The sequence below is a fragment of the Sturnira hondurensis genome, unplaced genomic scaffold, assembly GCF_014824575.4.
Source record: "Sturnira hondurensis isolate 20B ecotype Veracruz unplaced genomic scaffold, ASM1482457v3 Scaffold0019006, whole genome shotgun sequence".
Lineage (NCBI taxonomy): Eukaryota > Metazoa > Chordata > Mammalia > Chiroptera > Phyllostomidae > Sturnira > Sturnira hondurensis.
Window position 1 is genome coordinate 6,778,957 of NW_028091637.1, and position 17,114 is coordinate 6,796,070.

At 35.6% G+C, this 17,114-nt stretch overlaps 1 protein-coding gene across 1 annotated transcript in view; it reads left to right on the plus strand.

Annotated features, from left to right (window-relative positions):
* The window catches only part of ZCWPW2 (zinc finger CW-type and PWWP domain containing 2), a 100,248-nt gene that overhangs the window by 22,697 nt on the left and 60,437 nt on the right, over positions 1-17,114 (plus strand). The window contains exons 3-4 of the mRNA XM_037070749.1: positions 3,584-3,937; positions 14,990-15,149. Of these exons, the coding sequence (XP_036926644.1) occupies positions 3,584-3,937; positions 14,990-15,149 (514 nt within the window). The remainder of the gene's footprint in view (positions 1-3,583; positions 3,938-14,989; positions 15,150-17,114) is intronic.

A 17,114-nucleotide genomic window follows, 5' to 3' on the forward strand; every position in this document is an offset into this window, starting at 1 on the left:
CTTTCTTCATCTCTTCCCTCACTTCAATGATAAAAACAGCTTTTCCTGGTTCCAGCTTCTCCCTGGAAGGAGCTTATCCACACATCTAGCACCAAGTTTTATGGCTATCGCTTAGGGGAATGGCTCTCAAACTCAGCATCCATAAGTCCTTCTATAGAAAGCAGAGGTGATTTTTAACATACTGTGAGTATTCTCTGCCCCCATCCTCTCATCACAGCTTTACCCAGGGGAGCAGGCAAAGATTAAGACTCTCAATTTCCCCATGGAAGGGATTTGACATATTTTTCCAGTTGCTACCCAAGGGTCAGGCCTTCTAATGAGGTACTGGGATCTGATGGGTCACATAATTTGTAGTCCTGTGCAACCCTCAATGGACTTGTGGAAACTTTCCATGCTATCTTTTCCCAGCTCACCCTAGTGATAAAACTAATGGAGATAGTGATTTACCTGTCAGATAATTCAAAGTAGTTGTCATAAGAATGCTCACCAAGGTCATGGGAGTAATGTATGAACAAACAATTTTAACAAAAAGAAAATATTTAAAAGTACTAAAAAATTATAGAGCTAAAGAATATAATATGTTAACTGAAAGTTTGAGTAAAAAGGTTCAACGAGAGACTAGAATAGAAGAAAGGATCAATGAACTTTTAGATAAGTCAGTGGAAATCAACCAAACAGAGGAAAGAAAAGAAAAAGGAATGGAAAAAAATCAAGATCACTTTAAGGACTTATGGAACCCTATCTTCTGGATGAATAAATTCATTATGAGAGACTTAGAGGAAGAAGAGAGAGGGAAAGACAATGAAATAATGGCTAAAAACTTACAAATGAAAGGTAATGAAATATGAAAAAATGGCTAAAAACTTCCAAAACTGGGAGAAGAAATAGACAGCCAGATCCAGAAAGCATAAAAAGTACCACACACCATAATCCTAAGAGACCCATGTTGAGACATTGTAATCAAATCATCAAAAGTTAAAGACAAAACATTGAAAGCAGTAAGAGAAAAGCAACTTGTTATGTACAAGGGAACCCTCATAAGGTTAAGCAGATTTTTCAGTAGAAACCTTGTAGGTCAGAGGGAATGGGGTGATATATTCATAGTACTTAAAGAAGGAACTATCAACCATGAATACCTTACTTAACAAAGCTGTCTTTCACAATTGAGAGGTAAAAATATTCCAATGTAATTTAAAGCTGAAGGAATTCATCACCACTAGATCTGCCTTACAAGAAATGTTAAAAGAATTTCTTTGAGCTTAAATGAAAGAATTCTAATTAGTAATACGAAAACATAAAAGTATAAAACTCACTGGTAAAAGTAACTATAAAGTCAGTTTCAGAGTAATATGTAATGGTGGTGTGTAAATCACATAGTACTCAGAAATATTAAGATAAAAGTATTAAAATAACTAGCTACACAAAATTTAGTGGCTACACAGCATAAAAAATGGATATTATAATGCCAAAAACAAAATGTGGGGGAAAAATAAATATGTAAAGCTTTTGCACCCTATTAAAATTTCCTTAAAATGGACTATTATAAGTATAGAATGTTTTGTGCAAGCTTCATGGTAACTACAAAGTAAAAGCCTATAGTAGATACACTAAAGATAATGAGAAAGGAATCAAAACTTAACCACTACAGCAAATCACATCACAAGGATGAGAGCAAGAGAAGAAGAAAGGAATAAAAGTATCTACACACCCACAAAAGAATTAACTAAAGGGTAATAATACCTATCAAATAATACTCTACTATCAAACAATATATGTTAAGTAAAAAATTGAAAAGATAGCCAAATAACATTATTATGTAGTGATAAAGGTGTCAAATTATTAAGAGGATTGAAAATGTTTATGCATACAATATTGGAACATCAAAATATATAAAGCAAGTATTAATGGATCTGATGGGAGAAATAGCAATATAATAATAATAGGGGATTTCAGTAACTTACTCTCAACAGTGGTTAGATCACTCAGATAAAATCAATACAGAACCACTGGACTTAACTACTTTGTAGATGAAAAAAATCTATCAGACTTATAGAGAAAATTTCATTTAACAACATACAAGTATACATGCAACATTCTCCAGTACACATTATATGTTAGGCCACAAAACTACTATAGAAATAAGACTGAAATGATAACAAGCATCATTTCTGACCAAAATGGTATGAAACTAGAAATCAATAACAGGAGAGAAACTGGAAAATTTTCTTTGGATGCATTCACATGAGTGGAAATAATAGGTTAAAAACTGTGAATGATGGCTATTGTAATATGTTGGCAATTTTTTTCTAAAGCAATTGGTAGTTATACTGGAAAAATATATGAAGAGTGAGTTTCTAAATATACAATTAACTCATGAGTTAAGTGCTTTCCATGGTGCTTATCCTTGTCTGGTAGTGTTCTACTAATTCACTAAAATAGTATAAGTATTTTTTAAAATTGGTTTTGTATTGCATGATAAGTTCCGAGTAGTTCTACTTGCATTTTAGTTAAATTAATTATATATTAGTAGTGTACACATAACAAATATTATTGAAGTTATAAATTGGGGGCTTAATCATACAATACTAACTTTTTATATGTTTAAAATTTTTATACATATAAAATTTTTAATGAATTTTATAATGAAGCTCTGAGAACTTTTTTCAAATCACTTAATAGATAAAAGGCAAAATTACATATGCAATAAAGTTCTTTAATTTTGCTATTTTTAAAACCTTTTTCAATTTTCTAATTTAATAGAAATATTTCTTGTGGCTTTCAAACAAGAATTTAATCTAATGTGACTCTACAACACATTCCAGAACATTGTAACAAGAAATATTTACAAGCAGCTAGTGTATTAAATAACTATGAAAAGAAAAATATTTTATTATACAGCAGCAAAAAACACAGGAATGGAACAATTAGATACTGCAACTCTTTTTAAAAAATTAAAAGTTCTTTCATTTTCTTAAAACAAATTTCAAATTTTTTTATGGTGAAAATATTTTTCTGCATTTAATTTTCCTCAAAGTTAAAGAAAGAATGGGATCATCAAGCCATGCTCCCGTATATCCAGAGGCAGTGCAGCTTAGTGAGTAAGATCACAGAATTTGAAACCAAACTGCCCTCATTTAAATTCCACTCTACCATATGCAAGCTCTGGGCCCTTAAACAAGTTACTTTAGCAATTGTGTGCATAAGACACTTAGAATAATACCTGGATCATAGTGTTCAATAGGCTTAGCTATTATTATGACAAAAGTATTGAACATCTACCAGATGTGTGCTGCATAGTAGTAGACTAATAGACATTATAGTTAACCTCTACTCTCCTCCTGCTCCCCCATACTATTCTTGTATTTAATTTTGGAGCATTTTGTGCCCAAAGCAATTGATGCATCCCTTTGGTTCTTTTGATTCTATGTAGGTGAAAATATACATGTTCAGCATGTATGATCTTTATAGGATAGAGATTAGGTGGGCAAAGAGGGTATGAAAGAGCTATTTCTTGGAATTGGTTTGAACTTTTCTTATACTCTTGAATCCCCATTCTTTCATTTTCCTCTTATTTATTTTCCAGATTAAGTGCATTTTTGGAAAAAGAAAAATTTGAAAGTAAGATTATAGTAAACTATTGTAACACTCCAATGGATTCCTCAGTGGAAGACAGCACGTATGTAAACAAAGTGTGGGTTCAATGCGAGAACGAAAGTTGTTTGAAATGGAGATTGTTGTCAAGTGAGGATGCAGCCAAGGTTGATCACAACGAGCCATGGTATTGCGACATGAACTCTGATTCAAGGTACAATCAGTGCTCTATTTCTGAGGAAGACTTTCCTGAGGAGTCTCGGTTTTATCAAAGTGGACTTAAGATTGTCTATTCACAGCTACCTCTTGGTAGCCTGGTTTTGGTAAAATTACTGAATTGGCCAAGGTAAGGTTTTTGTTGTTGTTTTATAATAAACTGTTGGGGTATAGTCTTGCTAAGTTTATGAATTTCTAAAACTTTTCAAAGAATCAACTTTTTCTCTATTGTCTAATTTTTAAAAATTGCTTCCTGATCTTATTATTCTTTCCCTTACTTCTTTGGGTTAATTCTTCCTTTTCTAGCTTCTTAAATTGGAAAATTAGGTAACTGATTCAAATCTCTTTTCTTCCTGATACAAGCAATTAAATATATATATATATTTATATTTATATATTAGTATATATATTAATATATATATATATATATATATATTAAAGTACTGCTTTAGCTGTATCTCATGAATTTCAGTATGTTGTGTTTTATTACCATTGAGCTTTGTTATGATTTTTTGAAATAAGTTATTTGAAGTATGTTTTTAAATTACCAATAATTGAGGGTTTAAGATATCTTATTGTTACTGAGTTCTAATTTAAACCTATTGTCGTCATTTTTTAAGGTCATCTGTTAACTTTTTTAAAAAAGACTTTTTATTTATTTATCTTTAGAGGGGAAGGGAAGGAGAGAGGGAGAGAAATATCAATGTATGGTTGCCTCTCGTGCATCTCCTGCAGGGAACTGGCCTGCAACCCAGGCATGTGCCCTGACTGGGAATTGAACCGCGGTTGTTTGGTTCACAGGCCTGTGCTCAATCCACTGAGCTACGCCAGCCAGGGCTGTTGTAGTCGTTTTCATTGTATCTTATTTTATGGCCCAGCATGGTCTATCTTGAAAAGAATGAGTCTTCTGTAATTGTTTCCTAGAAGCCTAAAATATTTTTTCTTCTTTTGCTCATTCTTCTCCTCTCTTTCTCCTTCCCTTTGCCTTCTTCCTCATCCTCTTTTGGATTTTTGTACATTTAATCTGGTCTCCCTCAGTGTTTCCCATTCTGTGTAGATTTTTCCAAGTATGAAATGTGCTGTATATAGCTTCAAGTCTTATTTATTCCAGTTAAGTTTTTAAAAAATTATAAGCATTATTCCAAGGCATTATTTGGATTTTCTTATTTTGGGACTTCTATATTACTTATGGTGGATCTTTGGTCGTCTCAGGTGTTATTTTTTCTTCAACTCTTTTCATCTTTTCTAGTTTAATTATTTTTTTGATTTCTACTTTTTATCTTTCTGAAGTTATTATTAATTGAGCTTAATGTCTTTTGTGTTTCTTCTAATTTAGTCTTTATTGAAAAACTTAAAAATTCTTTTATAAGTTTCATCATCTCCCTTTTCAAGTCTTCTTTTTCTCCTATCACCTATTTCGTTCAGGTTTTCTAATTCTAATTTATATATGTTTCACAACCTACATTATTTTCTTAATTTCTGTTAACCCATATTGAAATCTCAGGTACCATCTCTTTAAAGGTATGCTTTCATTTTTTTATAGGGATGTTAGTCATTTTTACCATAATAACTTTATATTGGGTTTTACTATCATCCTTTCTTGTTGGGCACTTTATATGAAATGAATTCCTGTCCTCCAAGCAGAGAAAAGGAAGTCAGAATAGGTATTTTTAAGTCTGTTTTTTTCTTAGTTCTTCAAATTGGATAATTTCTATTATTCTTTCTTTAAGTTCACTGATTCTTTCCTTGTCATATTTATTCTGCTGTTGAGCTATGCATTGAGCTTTTATTTTGGCTATTGTATTTTTAGTTTTAAAATTATTATTTGTTTTTCTTATATCTTCTATTTATTTATTATACTGTTTTTTGGATCTTATGTAAATGTTTTAGCAGGCTGCATCTACTGTGCTGACTGGATCTGAGGGCACCTCTTTGGGAACCGTGGGTCGTTTCACTGTCTCCATAGTTTTGTCTTTTTCAGGATGCTCTCTTATTGAAATCATGCCATATCTAGCCTTTTCAGATCGACTTTTCACTGGTAATGTGCATTTGAGTTTCCTCTATGTTTTTTCATGAACATAGAGGCTTGATAGATCATTTCTTTTTACCAGTAAATAATATTTCATTGTCTGTCTGCACCACAGGTTATACTCATATACCCATTCACCTTCTGAAGGACATTTTGTTGCTTCTAAGTTTTGGCAGTTATGAATAAAGCTGCTAAAAAGTCTATGTGCAAGTTTTGGGGTGGATATAAAGTTTTCAACTTTTTTTAGTTCATACCAAGGAGTGCAATCACATGATAGGAGTATGTTCAGTTTTGTAAGAAACTGGCAAACTGTCTTCCAAAGTGGCTGCACTCGTTTGCATCCCCACCAGCCATGAGTGAGAGTTCCTGTTGTTTCCAATCCTCACTGGCATTTGGTGTTCTCAGTGTTCTTGAATTTAGGCCATTCTAATAGGTGTGCAGTTACGTCTTGTTTTAATTTTCATTTCCTCGTGACATACGATGTGGAGCATCTTTTTGCATGCTTATGTGCCTTGTGCATATATTTTTCAGTGAGGTATCATTCAGGGTTTTTGCAGTTTTTTAATCAAGTTGTTCATTTTGTAGTAGAGCTTATGTTATGTGTATTTTTGTATATCAGTCCTTTATTAGCTATGTGTTTTGCAATATTTCCCCCTGTCCGTGGTTTGTCCTTTCGTTCTGTTGATAGCACCTTTCACAGAGTATTTTTAATTTTAATGGAGTCCAGCTTATTTTTTTCTTTTGTGGATTGTGCCCTGAGTGTTGTATCCCCACTGTTACTTGCACCATGTCTTTGCTTTATTTTTATTGTTCTTGTCCTCTTCTATTTGAGTTATACTCCCAGGAGTTTCTCTTCAGTATGAGCTTTTGCTCTGAAAAGGAGCTTTGTTGGTGAATTTTAAGTGTTCATAAGGCCCAGACTGCTCTAATGCTTCCAGTTTTGTTTTTATTTCACAAACCCATCAGAACTCTGGTTGCCTGCCTCTGCCCACTCTGTTTCTGTCATACACACAGATACTAATAATGTGTGTAATGTCTGTAGTTTATACCTGCCTGCTCCTATTTTCATGTTCATGTACATGGCGATCATGTTATAGATGTTGTGTGTCAGGGTTTGCTTTTGATATTATAGTTGTTCTACCTGTGCTTCTGGGAAGATCAGGAAACTGTGAAACTATTGGGTTGGCCAAAAAGTCTGTTACTTTTTTTTTCAGTATAATGGCTCTAGTAGTGCTTAGTTGTCTTTAACTTCATTTGAAACAATTTTGTTGATTGTATTGTGACAGCTGTTATATCAGCATCCATTAGAAAAAAACTCATCAAAATTGGTGAATTTGGAGGGAGCCATTTTAATATTGTACATGGAAGAAGATATTTACACCATTATTGGCATCTTATGCTTTATTATTTCAAGAAAAGTAAAAATGCAACTGAACCACAAAAAAGGATTTGAGCAGTAGATGGAGAATGTGCTATGACTGATCAAACATGTCAGAAGTGGTTTGTGAAGTTTCTTGGTACTATTTTGGCCAAATAATTCTTTGCTGTGGGGCTGTCCTATGCAGTGGAAAATAGTTAGCAGCACCCCTGGCTTCTACCCACTAGAAGCCAGTAGTGGGAGATAGCCAACATACTCAAAACATCCAGATCAGTACAGTTATTGGCACAAGTGAAAAATGTGTCTTTATTTTGGGGAAAAACATAGCAGACTTTTTGGCCAACCCAAAATAACAACATTGCTGCTGTCTTCCCTGAATCCTTTGCTATTTTATATTACCTTCTCCCTCATAACATTTTTAAAGCTGGGATACCCTGGTTCATGGTGCCTTGTTTGCATTCATATTGAACTATTCTCCACAAAGAATATAATGTGTTTGCTTTCATAGAGACACTGTAATGAGTTTATTTTAACACAGACATGACAAACACACAAGAGGCCTTTAAGTCACAGATCTAGATATGGGCTGAATTGTGTCCCCCGAAAGTCCAACCTCAGAGTAAAACTGTATTTGGAGTTGGTGCCTTTAAATAGGTGATTAAGTTAAAATAGGCCATTAAGTGGGCCCTAATCCAATCTGGGTGGTCTTATAAGAAGAGGAGACTTATACACACAAAGAAACACCAGGAATACACAGAATACCACATGGAATGTGCTATACACCAGGAATACAACATGAAGACACAGCAAGAAGATAGCCACCTGCAAGCCAGGGAGAGGCCTCAAGAGAAACCAACTCTGCTGACACATTGATTTTGGACTTCTAGCCTCCAAAACTGCAGGGAAATTATTTTCTCTTGTTTAGCATCTCAGGGGGTGGTATTTATCTGTGGCAGCCCTAGCAAACTCATACATTCAGTATCTTTGGAAATGTGGAAATCTCTCTGAGATTTGTATCCATTGTTACTAACGGCTTTCTAGGCATCAAATGTGAGATGTTTTAAAAATATATATGCAATTATATATCCCCTCAAGACTGGAATTATCTTCTGGAGGGTGGGCCCTTGTAGGACAGGCTTCCTCCACTAGGTGTGTGTTCTAGCAACCCGTCTGTATCAGTGTGTCCGCTGGAGTTTTTGTGCGAGGCTGCGTTTGGCTTCAGTGCATGTCTTTCGAAGACTCTTTCAGTGAGATTGCCCATTTCACGCTGGATGATTTACAAGCACACCTGCCCACACTGTGCTGAGTGTTCAGTAGTTCTGGAGCAAAAAATGGTATGTCTCCCGTGCCCCACCCTTCCGATGCACCCAGTCTCACCCCTGGAGACTTCTTTTTTGTTTCCCTGGATGAAAATGTCCTCAAAGGGAAAAGTTTTGCTGATGTGGAAGAGGTGAAAACAAAAAACAAAACAAAACAAAAAGCAGAAGTACTAAAAGGCATCAAAATCGACGAGTTCAAAAATTGTTTTGAGCGGTGGAGAAAAACATCTCAACAGGTGTGCTGCATCAGATGGAGAGTACTTTGAAGGAGACTGAAGTTTAAACATGTAAGAATAAATACACAGTTTTTTATAAATAAGTTCCCATTGTTTTTTGCTCTCCCATGTGTTTATATAAATATATATAGAAAACATATATATGTATACATTTATATGTATATTTTCTATGTAATAATTAGGATGGGTATGAAGAGAAACTAAATAGGTAAGAACAAATATTTTGAAGACATGGCTATAAACACTCATTTTATGAGGTTACTTATGAAGGTATTTGTAGTCCCAAGTCATTTGTCGTATCTAAAATTAACATTTTGAAAATAGAGAGTGTGTATTTTCTAATGAAAATCTTGAGTTTCTGCAGCCTCTGTGCCAGACCCTGAGGGAGGAGCAGGGAGACGAGGCTCCCAGGTGGAAGCTGGGCGGCGGAGGTGCAGCAGAAGCGGCCTCTGGCCCAGGCTCTGCGGGGTACAGGTCTTCGGCACCTGCTCTGGCAGACTCCCTTGAGGTGGCTCCATGCAGTGCCACACAGCCTGTGTGCCTGCGACTATAAAAAATGGCTCCCCCCTCAGGCCTGAGCCCCGCCAGGGGCCCCGTCCTGCCTCTAATCACGCACTCACCCAGAGCCGCTGCTGTGGTGGCCTGGATAGAACTGATGCGTGGGCCATTGGCCATGCCCTTCAGGGCCTGCAGCTTCTGCTGGTCAGGCTTATGGTAGCCCTCAGTGGCGTGGCCTGGTGAGCAGGAGACTGGAGGGCGTGGAGACGCAAAAAAATTCTTAAGTTTCAATAACCTAATTCATGAAATGGATTTGTTTCTTGACACTATATCTGATATGTTATGTTAGAAATTTGATTAGGAATTTCTTTTGCAGTTCTGTGCTTACAGCTGAGGGTTAGGACTTGAAATACAAATGAAACACAACTGATTCCAGTCCCTAAATTCTCTCTAATCTATGATCAGGATCATCAAAATGCCTGCAAAATACAGCTGTAACTTCCTCTTTGCTTATTGGAAAGATGGTAGCAGGATAAATTGCAATTGTAGAGTATGACTATAGATTAATCTACTAAAACAGGCAAAAATCAGTTCTTAATTAAGCAGTGCTATAGATGCGGAAGTTTTTGATTGGAAAAACCAGCTACCTGGCGGCAGACACCCTCAGTAGTGTAGCATTATCTGGGTCAGTTCTCCTGAGCCCAGGGCCTTAGCCTAGCCTGGAAGGCTCAGAAACTCAATCTTATCGGCATCTCAGAGTTAGTCTTTCTTAGAAGAGTTGACCTTCTCTCATAAAGCTAAAGAAATACTGATCGGCTCTAGATGTGCCTATTTAAGTTTTATATAAGAAAAATAATTGTAAATAGAATAGGACTTTCTTTTCCAATAGGCAAGCTCTGTGGAAAATCAAATTATTATGGTTATGTTTACCTCCACATTGTGAGATAGCACATACTTACATACTTATAAAAATAAATACCAGCCTCTTGCTTTTGGGTTTTGTCTTGTCTCTCTGCTTGGGGATGAGGTTATCTGCATGTACAAGGAAGAGAAAAACTATCTCCATAATGTTAAGCAGCCTTGGTTTTTAAAAATTGAAAATAGCATTGTATTTAGTTAAAAAGAGTATAGAAGTTAAAAGTAAAAAATCTTATTTAGTATAGTAAGACACATTGTTAAACAGAGTGGGGTTCCATTTAGTATAACTACCTTGGGCATATTTACACAGACATACAAAGGTTTCTCATGAATATGAAAATTAATTTATAAAAAATATATTTGCATTCAAATGTAATGCAGTAAAATAGTTTAGTAATAAAATATATCCTTTAGTTAGCAAACCAATACAGTGATACTTATAGATATAGCATATAAATTTATAAATTGAGATTTTTACTAGATCCTTTCAGTATTGTAAAATATTTTGATTATTTTTTATTTGCATTCTTTGCCTATGGATTAATTACTCTGTGTGTGTGTGTGGGGGGGGGGGGGGTCCTCTCCCTGACAGCTGCTGCAGTTAGGCACAGCCCAGATATTTCTTGGCAGATGATGTTCAGTTATTGATGATTCCAACTCATCCATTTTCTTTCACAGATCAGGAATGGGGCCCAATTAAAATCTGCTCTCCCCTTAAACACCCAAACCACAGTTGAAAATAAATCATCTACTTCTTCTCATTGGATATAAGTAAATACATGCTTAAGCTTCAATTTCTATTGAGGGCAATAACTATCATATTAAAGATCATCTCCAATGGATAAGAAATGTAGAGGACATCAGTTTCTTTATGATATACTTCCACTCCCGTTGAAGTTACTACTTGTTCTGCCGAAATGTCCCCCTTTCCTCCAAGCAGATTCTTTTTGACCTTGCATTTGTACATTTTACCTTCCATTACATACAGATTCTAACATTGATCGTACACTTGCCTTGTGATTCTGATGTACTTCTGTTGGGTTGCCTACTCTTACTCTCCCTCTTCACCCTTAAGCCCTCAGACAACGCTTCATAATTTCTCATTAAAGTGAAAGTGAAAAATTGGAAAGTAGATATGCAGAATGCACTATCATCATGGACAGTTTAGGAACTGAAATTGAAGTCGGAGTGAGGGCAAAAATGGACATCGTCTATTTTCAGTCACAGCAAGTCAGAGAAGATGATAGATGTAGCAGCTGGAGGGAAGCAGTATGTTTGTTTTTACGTCCGTTGCCCCTGCTCAGCTTGTCCTGCAGTCACGTGCCTTCCGCTTGAGCCAAGACATGCAGACTGGGAATCAAAATGACTCCTTTGCACCCCCTGAAGAAATACAAAAGTGCCACAGTTATTTAGACATTCGACTCATCTTTAAATTAGCTTGCAATATTTTCTGTATGTACCATGTTTTAAATAATGAACAGAAGCTTTTAAATTTTATTGGCATCTAATTATTTTTAGGAGTCATCTCTTTCTATCTATATTTTATAGAGTGATAATTTAAACTGAATACTATTGGGCCCAATAGGTTAGATGTAAAAAAGCAATTATATCAGAATTTCTGTCAGAAAAGTAGCAGCTCACCTTACACATAATTGCAAAATATTTCTTTCTTTTATGTCTCAAGTGTTAGAAATCCTGAATGGAGTAGTTGCTATGTATAATTTGATATTGCTTGGCAAGAATTCTTTTTAAAATTGCTGTGAGGTATAAATCAATAGCAGTAAAGGTGAGCCTCTTATATTTTACAGAAAGTTGAAACAAATACAACAGTCAGTGTAGTTATTTTAAAACAGCTGTTAATTAGGCTAAAGGACCCACTTGTTCCTTGGTGTTCATTAAGCTGAACATCAGGTCTCCATTGCAGCCGCCACTGACTCTTAGTTGTTTATCTGCCTATTGAAGTCTTCTCCTTTTGAGTGGATTCCTACAGAAATGTGGATTTCTAACTTAGCTTTGAAAGAGTTTTGCTCTTAAACACAGCTCAGTGAGAACTTCTGCATAGCAATAAGATAATGTTATGTGAACCTGATAATAACCAAATGGTCTTCTTCAATTACGTCCCGAACCTCCATTTGACTTTTCATTTTCATTTCCAATTCTTCCAAAGCATCAACCTTCTTTGGCCTCCAGATAGGCTGGCTCAATTCGTTCCTTCTTTTTCCATGAGGGAGGGTTGCCAGGCAGCCTTCCACACCCTTTCCCTTAACTCACAGGACTCTGCTGAGCGTCCAGGGAGCAGTGGACAACTGTTCACTCTCACACTGCACCATCCCTGGTGACTGGTGCACTCCTGACAACTCTAACTGGGACTTGTCACCTTCCTGGGATCAAATTTTTTACATTAATAATACTAAGCATGAACTTCTTTCATTAGTTTACAGTTATTAATTTATGATCTGTAAAAACTTTTAGCGTTGGGTATGCTAGTTGTGTTTCTACATTTATGACTTTGTAACTTGAATATCAATTGATAGTAGAATATCAATAATCTATAGTCAGCACATCCAAAAAACGCATGAGTTTTTGTATTTTTGTGATTTCAGATTCCTTACAGCATGATTTATATGCGTTCTTTAGGTTTTAAACTTATTTAACTTATTTACTTTATAAATAATTATCTAAATGAGGCAAAAAAGGTTTGGTATCATTCCTTCTACTTCTCAGTTGTACCAATTATCTTAACTATATGAGGTCTGTCCAGAAGATATGCAGCCATATCATATGGAAAATAGAGACATTTACTGAAGAAGATACAAGGTACAAGAAACATTGTATATAGAACAATGATGCCTCAGTCCCCTTCAAAGTAGGCACCTTGGGACCTCACACAGTTCTCCCATCCGCCATCAGCTGCAGCATTGTATTTTCCTGAATTTCATTGACAGTCTGGAATCTTCCCTATCAAAAGTCATTTTAGTTCTTGGAAAAGACAGAAGTCACAGGATACCAAATCTGAGCTGTAGAGGGGCTGAGTCACCTCGTGATTTGATGTTTCTCCAAACATCTCTGCATGAGACATGATGCATGAGCCTGCGCATTGTCATGATGAAGCTGCCAATCACCAGTTGCCATAGCTGCGGCCTTCTGAATCATCCAGATAGTTTCTGCAGAGGAACATTCAAGCTTAACACAAAATTTGGTGCAGATTTGTTGCTCTACTCACTCAGACATTGATGGCCACACGGTATACTTACTCACTCAAGGCGTCTACCACCCCCACTGACTAGTACAGTGTGTAAGTCATCATTGTTCATGCATGTGCATTCCTTGGCTACCAGGTTTCATCAATGTCATGCAAACTGTTCTTGTTATATTAACAATGGCTGGACTTTTTCCAGACAGACCTTGTATATGGCTGCAGTGGTCTGCCAGGGCTGCCAAAACAAAGCATCACAGACTGGTGGCTTAAAAATAATAAATGTATTCTCTCACATAGTTTTCTTCCCTGTGCATGCCTGTGTCCTGATCTCTTTTCATAAGAAGACCAGTCATACTGGATGAGGGCCTACCTTTTAACTTAGTTACTTGCTTAAAGACTGAACTGCAGTGCTGGGGGTTAGGACTTCAACAGTATAAATTGGGTTGTTGTAGGGAGTACACAATTTGGTACATAATGATGACATTTCACAATCTATTAATTTGCCAAAAAACTAAAATGTGTAAAGCACATGTTTGTTTCACCTTTGAAACAGCACAGTGAGGAACTAGAGTTACAGTGAGTGTGAATTACCTACTCGAGGCCTCTCATCTGACAAAGGCAGAGCTAGAGCCTGGGTCTCCACATTTGAAACTTGCTATCTTTTCACTCTATAGTGCCACAAATTGAAACAGAACTTGGCAGTTGTACGGATGTTTGAATGTTTGGGTATATAGACATGCATGTTTTCGGTCATGACCTATAAAATCCAGTCAGACTTCCCCTGGACATTATTTAGTCACAGCTGTCTGACTTTATTTAATTCCTTTTTTTGTGGTTTATCTTTGGAAGAGGAGGTCAGAGTCTAGAAAAATAGGTAAAGTAGTTAAAACTTGATTGCCAAATTAAAAAATAAAACATATCAAGGAACTTCTAGAGTTTCTTGTCGTGTATGTCATGAGAAAACACACCCCTAAAGATTTATCCTTTTAGTAAAGGATAGATTTTATATCTAGCACTGAGGATTTTCAGCAGTTTGTTCACCTGCCAGTGGGGAAAAGACAGGGGGGAAAGGGGACAATCTTGAACTGCTGAGAGCTACTTCTGCTTACAATCCCAGTGTTACTGCAGCCTGCCCTGCCGGTATTCCTTCGGCAGCCCTGGCTCAGAAAATGCCAGCTCTCTCCTACCCTGTGAGAAGCCCTGTCAGGGGGTTAACATTTTAGTAATTATTCTGATTTGCTAGAGTGGATTTAACTCTACCATGAATCTTATGAATCTTTTTTCTTTTATTGTTCCCATTAGTAGTACCTAAATATTTCTTGTAAACCCTGGAGATCACTCTTTTGTATTATAATTCATTTTCTTTATATTTTACATATATCTTAAGTATGTGACTGTTTCAAAGCTTTCTACATATATAAAGACACAGCTGGTTACTTGTATCATATGAATATTCTACTTTTAAAGTATGTAAGTATGAATGTTTAAGTTCTTAAAATAAGTTATTAAAATTCAAAGAAGAAATTTGATACATGATTGGACTGATGTATGGATGTCTGCCTTTTTTAAAGCATCTAAATAATTAAAAATAATTTTCTTTGAAAGTTGGCCAGGGATACTTTGCCCTCATCCTTTTAAAGGGGAATATGTGACCTATGACCTGGATGGAAATGTGGAACAGTATCACATAGAATTCCTGGGTGATCCCCATTCAACGTCATGGATAAAAGCAACATTTGTTGGACATTATAGTATCACATTAAAGGTAGGTAGAGTAACATCAAAACTTTATACTTCTTGTACTTGTTTTTAATTGTGGTCATTTTTGTCTAAAATCCTAAAAGATATGTAATTATTTACTTTTACATTTATATAAACAAACAGTACATATTCTTCATTAAAAGTCACATTTTTATTTTTAAAGCAATTTTTCAAAGGAAGAATATATAGGAAAATAGCCATGGGGTACTTTTACATTTTATTTTTTAAGAGCAATATAGTGTAAATTAACTGAGGACTTCACACATTGCCTTTTGAAATAATTTTAAGATGATCATTTGGTAACTTTTTAAATTCTCTTGAGAGGACTCTAAGTTGTCCTAGCTCACAGGGAAAATTAATTATGGAATGCAACTAGATTTTCAAGTTTCAAATGGAATATGTCTAACTCCATTGTCTTTTTGATTCCTTTTAAACTTTAAATCACACACTGCAATTAATGAATAAACTAGACTCTCAGATAGATGAAAATAGGTAAACTATACCTGTTTCCATGGGGTTTGACTTAATCATTATAAATTAACTCAGTTTTCTGTGACTATATTCTAATATTAAAACTTTTAATCTGCAAATCATGTTTTCATTAGAAATCAATTGGGAACATGTCAGAAACGAGGATTTCTTACCAGGAACAAGACCGAGGTGTCCTGTCCCTGTTTACCACTCTTACTCAACATAATACTGAAAGTATTAGCCACAGAGATTGGACAAGAAGAAATAAAAGACATCCAAATTGGAAAGGAGGAAATAAAACTACCATTATTTGCAGATGACGTAATATCGTACATAGAAAGCCCTGTGCTCACTCTCAATCCTGCCCTCTTTGGCTCTGTCCATGGGTCCTTTATCCATGTTCCTTGATGACTCTTCCCCTTCTAGGGGTGGGTGGTTAGGAGAGAGTGGTGGGGGTTGGGGGGATGGAGATAACTATACTTGAACAACAATAAAAAATAAATGTAAAACTTATTGAATTAAAAAAAATTTTAAAAGACAACAAACAAAACAAAAGATTCTAACAAAATAAAAAGAAAAAAATAGAAAGCCTTATAGGCTCCACCCCAAAACTACTTGATCCTAATAAATGAATTTAGCAAAGTAGTAAGATACAAAGTCAATATTCAGAAATTGATGGCATTTTTATACACTAATAATGACCTATCAGAAGAGAAACTAAGAAAACAATTTCATTTACTGTAGCAACAAAAAAAAATTACCTGCAAATAAATTTAACCAAAGAGGTAAAAGTCTTGTACTTGGAAAACTGTAGGACACTAAAGAAAGAAATTGAGGAAGATACAAATAAGTGGAAGCATGTACATACTGTGTTTGTGGATTGGAAGAATTAACATGATTAAAATTTGCATCCTACTGAAAGCAATCTATAAGCTTCAACACAATTCCCATTAAAATACTAATGACACATTTCACAGATCTAGAACAAATATTCCAAAAATTTATATGAAACCAAAAAAGACCCCAAATAGCCTCAGCAATCTTAAGAAGAACAAAGTTGGAGAAATCACAATGCCTAATATCAAACTATACTATAAGGCCATTGTAGTCAAAACAGTCTGGTACTGCCACAAGAACAGACACATGTGTGAGGCACCTTCTTTGCTCTGACATCTTGGGTGTGTGCTTCCTCTCCACTTCCCCTGACAAGCATGGAAGAAAGGAAGGAGTATTCTCCCTTCTGAGCTCTCTGCTCCTTTTCTGAAGGAGGGGGAACCTCCTAGCTTCTCATGAAGCAGACCTTAGAATTTTAGATATTTGACAGTGTGGTAAAGAATAGGGCATTCTTGAGAAATTATATTTAAATGTAACTAAAAATATCAGAGTATATTTTTAAATGGTCAGAATGACTAGTTCTCATAGGATTTGACTTCTGTCACCATTCGTTTGAGTGCTCTTGTCTCAGTGAGCACACCATTAATCCCTGGGACAAGGAAAA